This window comes from Homalodisca vitripennis, chromosome X (assembly GCF_021130785.1).
Source record: "Homalodisca vitripennis isolate AUS2020 chromosome X, UT_GWSS_2.1, whole genome shotgun sequence".
Taxonomy (NCBI): Eukaryota; Metazoa; Arthropoda; class Insecta; order Hemiptera; family Cicadellidae; genus Homalodisca; species Homalodisca vitripennis.
This window is the reverse complement of record NC_060215.1, coordinates 26,184,085-26,196,627: the sequence shown is the minus strand read 5'-3', so window position 1 is coordinate 26,196,627 and position 12,543 is coordinate 26,184,085. Positions and strand designations below refer to the sequence as shown.

Genomic DNA, 12,543 nt, shown 5'->3' with positions numbered 1-12,543 from the left:
CAAAATGTATATTTCTATCATAAATCATGACAGAAAATAGAAACAATGAATGCACAGTCAGTACATTAGAAAGTTGAGGAGAGAGAATTCAGCTAGCTCTAGAGATCATGTATACTACATGTGTCAAGAGCAAAAACTTACATTGCTGAACACATTAAGATTTGAGATAGACATTGTGTAGGCCTTGGCTGCTATCACTAAAGAATTTGTGGACTGTGACCTGATAATTAGGTATTTATACCAATGAGATCAATCTTATTAAACATTCGATTAAGCTATACAATAAAATGATATAAGAAATGGACATTTCCTGGTATTTGTAAAGAGATATCATTCCACCAGTTAACCCTAATTACATAACAGGATATATCTAACTTTCTTTGAATTACATTACAATGACACCCAGTCTTAATACGTCAATGAATGACAAGTGAAGATAAAAACTAATAGTCTGACATTATTTTCCTGATATGTGAAACAGTAGTACTATGATATACTATCATGAAAGAAGTCTCTCAATATAGATTGATGTCTCAAAATTAAGGGATATTGTATTCAAACTTGATAGTGTTTGACACAAAGGTGAACAGCTATCTTTATGGCAAGGGGTCATGAATGACTTGTTTCATAAGAAAATCACTCTATCAATAACTTGAAAACGTCAAAGAAAACAAGAGCCTTGAACTCATTGAATAATAAAATCGACAAACAACTAAACTTCCTATTACATTGTTTAATTAATTATTATGTAAATATAATTACACGCCCATTTACTTTTTTACCTTATACAACTACATAATGTAATGTAATGTCCAAAGGAGGGTAATTAAAATTACAAATTGTGTGTAGAAAAACCTGCAAACCTTGATCTGGCTATAAAGTAACAGAATATATAAGAATTACTTTGGTAATGTAATTTTCAAGACCTCTTTAACAATATAAAAGTCATAGTTACAACCCTTATGATCAAAGCCTGAATAGCTCCATCTACAGTATTTAAAGTTTGTTTAAAAATATTACTTGTCCCTAAATGGACGACAAGGGGGAAATTTAAAATACTTAAACAGAAATATCTCATCACAGGGGCCCACCGACATGGGGGGGGGAGGGGGACGAACGGGACCAGTCCCCCTCCAAGAGCATTTTATTTTAAATAGATCGAACCCCTAGTAGTAGTCTTATTTTCAATTAAAAATAACATTTATAACGGAACTTTGAATTCAATCATAATCAAATATACAAATTCAAGCTTTACTGTACAACTATTTTAATTTACTAAATATGCGGCACTTCACATATAATAATTCAATTTTGCTCAAAACGCTAACTATTTTGATCTTACAGTCACGCAGCAACTGCAAAAGTGAGATTAGTTCTAGTTATTGCTTGTGGCTTCTAACAGTACCCAGTACTTTCAGTAACCGAGTACAAAATGTATTCGTACAATCATACAATGAATACATACTGTTACTGCTGAACGAGCCGAGTACTCTGTACTAGGAACGGTGTCAAGAGTGTAAAGTATCTGCATCGTAAAAATATCTGTACAGGGTACTTTTGTACTACGAGGCAACTGTACCTCATCACTACGAAAGCAACACCACCCTGGGCAGTCTGGTGATTTGAGCATCAAAAACGAGCAGTTGCCGGTTACGGTAAATTAACAAATCCTGCTCAGTTTAATCTGTTGATAATTTTAAATGTTTTAAATAGCGGTTTACAAAATTAAACACTCAATATAATGAGTAAGAGCTCCATAATATTACCAATGCCAATTTTTTGGACCATCCGGTCTAGGTCAAGAATAAAAATTAAGCTGGTAACTTAATAACAACTTTATTTTCAAACTATTCTAAAATTACAATACACTTGTATATATCTTTAATTGAACCACAAGTTTATGAGTTCTGAATTTTTAAGTTTGATTGAAAAAGCGCCAAAACCGGTATTTTTTGTTATTATAGATATAAAAACTGGAAATTACTGTTAGTATACTGTTACATTTAGAAACGCAGAAATAAACAAATCTAAATGTTAATATGACTTCCGTTATTGTACCTCCATTAACTAATATTTGAAAGTATTGTAGCCAATTTTCAAATTTGGATCTATACATTTTTATCCAGACATCAAGATTTAGCTTTAGTCTTGATTTGTGATTTAAACTGACCTATTCTATTCAATATTCTATTAATGTAATGATCAAATTTTGTTTTAGTTAAATGTATTTCATATAAACTTTATCTGTTGCAGAAGATTTAAATGTTCCCTGTATGAGCTTCTTGGTGATTGGTGGTAGTGCCTTTACTGTAAATTTTATACACTCCCACCTGATATTTCCTCTCTTTTTGTTACTTCAGAAGTGCTATGAAATAAAGATTCTGAGACCTAATATGTTAACAATTTCCAAAAAACTGAGGGGGGAGGGCCTCAGACCCCCTACTTATGTGGGGGGGTTTTCTATACCCCCGACTCCCCAGTGTTCTGGACACCCCCAGAGAAGATTTCTGGGTGCGCCAATGTCTCATCATGCAAAAACTATTAAAAAAATATATATCCAATGCCAAAAACTAAAAATAAATTATCTTTCTCCATAAAAAATTATGGCAATTTTAAAACTCGAAAGTTACAACCATTTTAAGATAATCTTACTGCTTCCTTATCTCAAGTTTACATTAGTAAAAATGAATTCTCAATATTATGGTTTTCACTTAGCATTAATTAAGGTATTTTGTGTAATATACTAAGGTTCGAGGAGTTTAAGTTAAAATTATCATGGATTTAAACCGTTTGACCGAAACCCATTGACTTTAACTTCAATGAAGTGTTGATTCTTGATGAAGTGGAAAACACATAACAGATATGAACTGTGTCAAACAGCACCAGACAAGTGTTTACAATATGTTGTAATATCAGTAACGTGTAATTGAGTGATTAAGTGACAAATGGTTGTTTGTTGGTGGAGCTGTCAATTTTCAGCACTTATCTCTCTAATAGGTTGTTCATGAAAACTGCCTTCAAATTCGGAGATAAGTTAATTGACCTTATACCAGGTCAAGGAAAATATATGTTACAGGATAAATTGCAATCAGGATTAAAGGTGAAGAATTTTATGCTTAAAATTTAATATAAACAATTGAAAGGTGCTTGCAAAAGAGTTATCAATAAAGCAAACTTTCCATTCCATACTATCTATTAAATGTGTCAAAAACTTCTATTGGGACTATTACTATTGAGTAAGTACTATTTCAGTTGTTACTTATGATAATGAGGTCAATTCATTCTGAATGCATGGACTGCCAGATAAAATCAGGAATATATCAGCTATGCAGGCAACTATCTGTCTCAATGCTAAAACGCGAGCGGAAAACAGAATTAAAAAATTATTTCGTCTACCACTAGTAGATCTGGGTTGTTACGAACCTGTTCATTTTTATTATTTTTTCACTATGCATATGCTTACAGATCCAGGATATGTAAGAGTATAATGTAAGTGCCATAAATGTATATTTAGAAAAACACTAACCAGATAGAAACCTAAAACATAAATAAAAATACAACCCGGTAGTGTAAAATACTACTCCATAATATAGCTAGAGAGCTTCGTGTAAGGATATTGGGAACTAAAATGTGGTGTTCATGTTCTCACTGAAGATATAAATAGGTTTTATAATTGTATAATTGGGCACATAAACATTTCACGGAAACGGTTTTTTAAATTTTAAATAGAAAAGTTTGAAAAATAATAAAGTTGAGAATTAAAACATGGACTACATTTTTAAAGTTCCTTATGGAGACTTTTAGTTTAGGTTCAATAACACAATAACCTAAAATTGAAATTTAAGATTCGGTCCAGACATTAACTGTCTTCCAACACCAATTGATCCAATATTTTTATAAAATGTTGTTTGAACTCATTTTATAATATGATTTTTTATGAGGTAAATTATATTACAACCCTCTCATGTCAATTATGTTTTTCCAGTTGCTAGTTCGAGGCAAGGAGCGGGCAGATCCAAAGAAAAATAAATGATGGCACTGGCAAGCCAGTGTTGAAATTCCTTTTGAAAAAAATTCCTCCCACTTTCTAACCGATGCCACCACATGAATGGTTCACTCATGCACTACACTCGCATCTTACTGACTTGACTAGGGGCTAGTTACGAATTGTAGAGTTACCTGGTACAAGTAACAAAAATAATATAATCCAACCCCCCAAAATAATTTTTTGGAACCAGCAAATAACTAAAATAATATAATCTCAACCCTCCCAAAATAATTCTTCGGAACCAGCGAAAATTGTATATGAATGCGTTCACATCAGGTATAATACATATTGAAAGAGTAACTCATTTGAGAGCCTAAGCGAGGACATACGGAGAGCTTGTTAAAAGGCATGGAAATGATTTAAGTTTGCTTCAATGTGTTCAGTGCATTATTAATAACAGGACTCATTGTACGAGTACTGAATGTTTACATGGTTTCATTTACTCTTTCAGGGGATTCAAACGTCATTACAGAGATATGTACAGATCTGAAATAATTTTACAAACAACCGAAACAGTCGGAATTAAACTAAACTAAGTATGAAGCCGGTTACTACACAAGTAAATAAGAATCCTGTACCTCAACCGTTACTACGAGCAATCAATTCAGTTAATCTAATTCTGTACAACTTAATTTAACAGAGTATAGGTATATAAATAACAGATAATATACCTATTAAATACAGTAAATGACAGAAATTATAGAGGCAACTGACCTATCAAGGTTCTTACTGCTGCAATCTGCCTTTTCAAACTCAAGGATTTCGTCAAAGGATCGGGCGTACCACTCGTTGACCAGCCCCACAGATGGCATCCGTAGCAGGTTATCGGGTAGTAAGTGGATCTCTTTCATGATGTTGGCCAACCTCACTGGCAACTCCTTGCGCAGAAATGTGTACGATTTTTTCTCACAAGCACTCAAACCTGAAAATCAACATTTGGTTATTATGCTATGCAGTCACAACTCAGTTAAAGGACCAACCACCCCATTATCTAAAACGTAACACAGATTTATATCAACACAATCTCGAATTAATTTATTGCACCAGGAATTGAAAAAGATAATAATAATACATTCTATTTTTTGTAATTTTAAAACCTTCTCGTCAGAAAATCAATAGGTCTACACTTCTTATCAAAACTCCAATAAAGAGAACAATATTTCTTCTTTCTTTAAGTAAAAAAATCGTTTAGTATTTGGTTTATAAAAGATGTTCAGTTAGTCAGCTGTTTATAAAATCTCTTCTGGAACATAATATATTCTCAAGTTTTCACCGTATATTTTGAGAAATGACCCATCTTTATGATCAAGACAAAAGGGTCTGTAGCTACAATAATAACATTTTTTTTATAACAAAACTTTTATAGGTCAAACTTACAGTACAGAAATATTTCCCAGTATGTACTTCTATACAATTAATGAACAAACCACAGTGTAATTCAATCAATATAGAGAACTGTGTGATTCAACCTGAAGGGAGAAAAATTCAATCAATTAAGCCAACTGCTTGTGTAGGTTTTATTCTACACCAGATATTATAAAGTATGATGTAAAATCTCAATATTGTACTTAGTTTTCCAAATTAAAACATTCGAGATAATAGTGCGTTTTTTAAATAAAAATTTGATTGTAAAATATAATTTTGCCTTGCACATATGTATGCCATCACAGGTAAGCATCATCAAAGAAATAAATTGATACAACATCTCATTTAGGGGGGCACACTCTTCATATCATTCTCATCCGATCTCAACATATGTGTGATTAGTATTTAGGTTCCTAACCAGTAATAGAAACAAGTAATGCAAACAGGAATCAGAAATCAGAAATCTTTATTGTCGTTGACATTTTACAAAATGCATGACAGTCGTCAATTTGAAACTTAAAATGTAGACTTAAGGAAATAGTGCAGTTATTTCACCATAGAAATCTGTAATATTATACAGTGGTTTATTCAATAGCATTTTCTTAAGTGCTATCTTAAAACTATGAAGTGTCAGAGTTTTTAATTTTTCAGGTAATGTATTATACATTTGAATCCCTTGATACAAAAAGCTTTGTTGAGTCCCTGAAAACATGCATCTTTTTTGTGCTATATTATGTCTATTTCTTGTCATATAGTTATGTATGTCACTAACTTTAGTTGTGATTTGCAAGTTTTTCCTTACATACATAAGAACTGAAAAAACATACATTGACGGTAGAGTTAGGATACCTAGCCTAACAAAAAATGGTTTGCAGTGATCCTGCCAGTCTGCACCACAGATAAGACGGACAGCTTTTTTTTGTAACACAAATAATTTGTGAGCATAGGAACAATTCGCCCAAAGTGAAGTTCCATAGGACAAGTGGCTTAAGTGGATTAAGTTAGGGACATTTGCCATTGTTCAACATTTTCATAACCATTATGTGCACTCTTCGTAAAACCGTAAAACACAAGGTTAAGGATGAAAAACATAGTGTTTCTGATGTAACAAAGCAAATTTCCATAATCTGTTTATCATTTGAAATCATCCATACCAAACTTTAATCAAAGAAGCTAAGGGAATTACACTACTCAATTGATTATGATACTGTTTTTGTTCTTTCACCTTTAATTGCACGAGTGTATTTAAATACATGTCTTATCTACAATATCGTAGTACAACTCTCTTAACTGTTAACCATCACAGTATGTGTCGCATTGATAGTTACTGCTTAGGCTACCCTTTTTAGTTGGGTTACTTAAGCTCCAGATTCTCGCTTTTACTTATATTTCATGAATATTGTTCTGAGAGAGAAAAAGTTCAAAATCTCCAACATTAAACATCCCACTAGTGATTACTATGAATTATTTTAGCTGTAACTAGGCTTAAAAAACAACTAATCAATTACATGACATTTAAGTATATACAATACCGCAGTAATTATAAATTTCAAATGTCTTCAAACTATACTTTCTCAAAAATTATGAGTTTTATAAAGGTGTCAAGCAATCTTGACCTTGTCTGAATTTCAAGTGATTGTCAAGTCTAATGCGATTTTCAGTAAGCTAGTGGAGCCTGAAATTTAAAATAAATTGTTGTTGGTATCATGTATGTTTTTATAAATGTTCACGTCATTAAGAGTTTAAGAACCAACTTCTAGTTAAATTACTTTGTGTTTTAGCACATAAGAACAATGTTAAACTTTAATCGCTTTTACACCCTTATTTTTCGTAACAAAATTATGAAAAATGACTCATTTTAAAGATATCGAAGTGCTTTTTTTAGTTTTCCTTATAAAGTTTACCATTTTGTATTGCTGAAAAATATCAATTATACAAAGGTTTGAGATTTCATTTATGAATTACAAAAAGAATGTTTTTAAACCGAATTGCTATTGGATGTATATTAGTTGTATCTTTAAAATGAGCCATCTCTCATAATTTTATATTTAAAATTAAAGGTATAAGTGTTTGAGATTCAACACAGTTCTTAGGAATTGAAGATCACGATAGCCGGCTCTTCACCTTGTTTCTTGAACTTTTTACATCAGACTTCAGATAATGGCACATAGAAATCTTCACTAGCACTCCTGCACTGAGACCAGTAGTGTGTAAGAGAAGAGGAGTTTAGGAACAATGTAAAGCATGGGTTTGAATAACTCAACATAAAAACTCAAAATGTATAGTTTTGAGATTTTGTAGCCTGACTTTGAACCGACCAGAATGGTATAGTATAGACAAATAAATACTTGTGACTGCTAAATATTTCCTGACCTTTAGATTATTTTAAGGACTTGGACTTTGGATTTTTCCTTACTTTCCCTGCCTTTTTAACACTGATTGCCATCCCTCAGAGAGAAGTCTAATGCGTACTGTAGAATTAATTATATGAGTATTGCACAACATGTACAGAGAAGAGTATATTTGTTGATGTTCTTCTACACTTTTATTAGGCAAGGTTTTTCATAAATTTTTTTGGGACTACTGTACTGCAATGATGACATTTTCTGTTAGTAATGGAGTTTAACAAAGAAGGTTTGTATATAAACTATTTATAAGTTTTAATCATCCCACTTTCTGATACTACACTACAGCATAACAATTGCAATGCGATATGCTCTACTAGGACATCAAGAACTTCTCTCAACAGTCAAAGACAAAAAATATGATTACACTAAAGGAAATGGTACTGTTATTGGCTTCAGTTCAAGAGGGGACAACATGCAAGTTATTTATAGCAGTGCAACGAGCATAGTGAATGACGGAAATTCCCAGCGTTCCCAAAACTCTGTTTGTAAACTTTTAACTACATGAATTCACCTCAGAAGTTTATTAACTTCCAAGACCGATGTTACCCTAGATTCTATTATTTGCTCTTAAGTCTTAGGCCTTTTTATATACAACTGAAATATTTCGTTCCCTTTGGATGCCACTGACACAAGGTTTTTATTTAAACTGTTTGGTAAACTCAAATCGTGTGGATACCTCCAATCATTGACTGATAGTCAATATTAAACATAAATAAAGACTCACATGAATGATCTTGAATTCTATCCGATTCGGAAGATTTCATGTGATCTGCCCCTAAAACTATTATTGTGAGCAAAAAAACTCATCTTATTCTAAATCTAAATTTAAATAATGAAATCGCTTTAATGCATTTCAATAAAATAGTATTCAAAGAATGGGGTGGAAAAGTTGGGGTACAACTGAGTTAATTGACAGAGTTAAAAAACTGAAAATTTTTAGTCAATAAAATTCAAAACAGCGGCTTGTTAAAATCTTTATTAATGAAACTTGGAAAAACTTGCAAATATGATGTTACTAGGTAAAGAAAAATGCCACAACTTTTTTATCTCTTTGAGCGATTTCAATAAATAAGGTGGTACTGTTTATTTTAGAATAAAATTTATATAATTTTTTTATTTGAGTACATTTTTTATACAGGAAATAGTTTTTAAGAAATTCATCATGAAAGATTTTAACAAGCAGCCGTTTTGAATTTTGTTGACTAAAAATTAAAAATTTTTTAAATTGACCATCTTACTAGATTAGCATATGTTGAAAATTTTAACTTCCTACCTTTAATGGTTGTTTAGAAAATAAATTTTAATGTAAAAAACACAAACAGACGGACAGACAGAAAACTATGCATTTTAGGATATACATTTATAGGAACTTTTTGGTTTGTTTTGACCCCAAGAACAACCTCCTGAAGTTTGTCGGTGTATTTCAGTTACACCCTGTATATAATAAGTATATAAGTATAAGTTACATGTGGTAGAAATATAAAAATTTGATTTTTAACTCATAGTGCTTTTATTTAGCTTTAATAGTAACAAACTCGGAAAACAGTAAATAATCGATTGTTCCAAAAATCTTGTGTCAATTTAAAAAACTCGGGTTAATTCCAAAAATCACGTGTTAATTGGCTTCCGTTGTTTGTTTATTATATTTGCACGCTACACTACAGAAATATTCAAATTCCATTGCAAAATTAATAACAGTAGGTATTATGTTGATACCTGTTACTAATAGACTACATTATTTAATTCAATGTATTTTCTTCTTCATGGGAACTGTTAAGCATAAAACTTTATGAATGAATCTAACTAGTTTTTCAACACAAGCTACTACATAAAAGCCCACTTCAATACAGCCTACAGGATATCAGTACTTCAGATAAAAGTATTTTGTTAAGTTTCAAAATGATATCATTTTAATCTTTTGAAGTCAAAGTTCACAAGACTTTTAATAAAAGAACAAACATGCCAAAAGCAAAAAAATATTTTACTGCGTACAGTTCTTTCAAATATTCTTCCTTTCAGTTTACAGTTGGTTTAGTCATTTTTAGTTCTTTGCAAAAGATTATGCTGGATACTTCGGCGCAAACATATACAAAGAACACTGACGGTTTCAATTTTATTTTAAATCCCCTAAGTACAAGTCATTTTGCAACCCAGTTGCATTTTGCACTGCCATAGATTCCTAGAACAGTCTATCATTTTATAATATACAGCGTGCGTTAAAAGTATGGATACACTCTGTTTGGATAAAGATGGAGGGATGGAACTCACCTTTATAGGAAATAGAAGTGACCTTTTTAGTCACTGTTAAAACCTTGCCCATTTCCCCAAAATAGGATTTGGGGGGGAGGGCTCAAAAGTTTTAAACTTTAAGACTCATTAAGTGACATTTAACATTAATTCTTGATAAACGAAGACGAACAGTGGAACATTCTATCTGAACCCAATACAAAATGGCAACTCATTGAAATTAGTTAAGTTAAAAGCATGGATGGATTCTGCTCAACCTTCAATAGATAAAGATAGAAAAATGAAACTCAGGACACCCCTATAGGAAACAAAAGTGAAGCATTTCCTCAAAATTGTCTTTGGGGGGGGGGCATAATTACAAGTGCTACTGTAACTTTACATTTAAACTTAATAAGTCTTTACATTTAAAAATTTTAAGCTGACCCCCCCCCTCCAAAAAATCCCATTTTGGGGAAACGGACAAAGTTGTAACAGTGACTAAAAAGTTCACTTCTATTTCCTAGAAAAGTGTCCCAAGTTCCATCCCTCTATCTTTATCCATCATACACTGAACAGAGTGTATCCATATATTTAACTCACACTGAATTGTTTTCCTTGTAAGTGAAGGGAAACACTTTCCTTGATCGTTATCTCCTGAGCTGACAATAACACAGATAAAGCTAGGAATTAAGCAACCGAAATAAAGTTACAGAAATACGGTGGCTGGACTCAGAATCTAACACAACATAAAATAACGTGGCTCTCCGATTGCCTTCATTATCGCTCATATAAGATTACAATAAACGCCGTAACATATCTACATTATTATAATATACAATAATACACCTTATAACAGTTTTGATAGATTTTATTTTTGTACAATGTACATTTCGAATTCAACGAATTCATCATCAGATATTTTTAGGTTAAGGTAAATGATAATTCAATGATAATGATAACCGCCATCTAGTTAACATATTTTATTTGTAAAAGTAGTTATAATAAATTTTAATACAACCAATGAGTTGTGCAGTGCGCAGATGTAATACAAATGAGACGGTTATTTATTTGTTTCGTAAACGGAAAGTTTGTGATGGTCAGGTCATGCATCACAAGAGAGATAACGAGGTAATAATTAGCTCGTCCTGTTTTGATGGCCGAGTTAACCGCGTGTGTTGCTAACATCAAGCCAACATCAGTAGCAATAGACAATAGTAACAAGAGAACAGAGGACGGCAGACACAGTTGAGTGGGGAGTGGCAAACGACGAGAGAGAGAAGGGGGCACACGCTGTTGATAACTGGCACAGACAGGTTAAAACTAGGCCATTGACGTCTCTGTGAAGAATAGTGAACAGAAACAAAACAACGCGCGAGCCAGAGCATGCGGCATCCCCGTGACGGTTAAACCCCGCTTTTTACCAATACGTCCACTTGCTTTTACTTGTATAATTTGTTTTTATTTATGATCTAATACATCAATTGTTTCAAGTACTACATTTAACGCGTAAACACTATTGTCAAAACAATAACTACATTATGTTATGGTTTGTTGTATGTATGGGATCTTTTTTGTTAGCCAAGACCAAACCACTCAAACTTCTCTATGGGCTTGTATCGACTCCAATTTATGTTATTGCTCTCTCAGGCATTTGGCACTATCTCGAGGAATTTTTATCAAACGTTGCCATCAGTGCAGGGCCGAACTGTCGCATTCCGCACTGATGGCGGAGGCATTATCAGATAAGATAAGATAAGATAAGAACGTTACCTGACATCCATTCTTGTAAAACAAGGCAAATTATACTTTCGCAGAATATAAAACCTTATTAATAACAACTAAAGTGTGATGATTTCGTATATAAAACTACAGATTTGGTGTGAGCTTACAAAATAGAACCGTTGTTCGGTTGTTAATTAATCCAAATTACAAATTATACATATACGAGTACATGATTGAGAACGAAATCTAAATATACCATATTAGGTTTATTTTGAAATAAATCGAGTCTGCATTCTTGCTAAGGTTTTAATCTAGAATGGATCAAATGTAGGTGGTAACCAGTTTTAAAACTTTCTAATTTATTTAACATGACTGATTATTTATGTTGTGTTATGTACGATTATTTTGGGTTGTACATAAATTACGACTCTGTTCATATTACCTATTAGTATTATCTGAAATCAAAGATAAACAGTCGCACAGTTAAACAACTATTCTAAATAACGGTCTCGTAATTTTATTGGTAAACATATTATGAAATTTCACTATCTATTGTTACAAATTGGTTGATAAGTATCAGTAATAAAAGTGGCAATAGTACTACAATTACTGTTACAATTACTACAATGAGTAATGAGTATGTACAATTACTAGACATACTCTTACTTGTTTGATAACTTTATTAAAATGATAGGTTAAAAATCAGTTTCTGTAATTCAACCTAGGGTTTTGGGGAAAGTGATATATAGTATTTACGCTAGCACTGTACGACAT

At 32.2% G+C, this 12,543-nt stretch overlaps 1 protein-coding gene across 1 annotated transcript in view; it reads right to left on the bottom strand.

Annotated features, from left to right (window-relative positions):
• Positions 1-12,543, bottom strand: part of LOC124368812 (pyruvate dehydrogenase (acetyl-transferring) kinase, mitochondrial) — a 76,839-nt gene that overhangs the window by 43,536 nt on the left and 20,760 nt on the right. Inside the window, exon 2 of the mRNA XM_046826214.1 lies at positions 4,763-4,970. Within this exon, the coding sequence (XP_046682170.1) occupies positions 4,763-4,970 (208 nt within the window). The remainder of the gene's footprint in view (positions 1-4,762; positions 4,971-12,543) is intronic.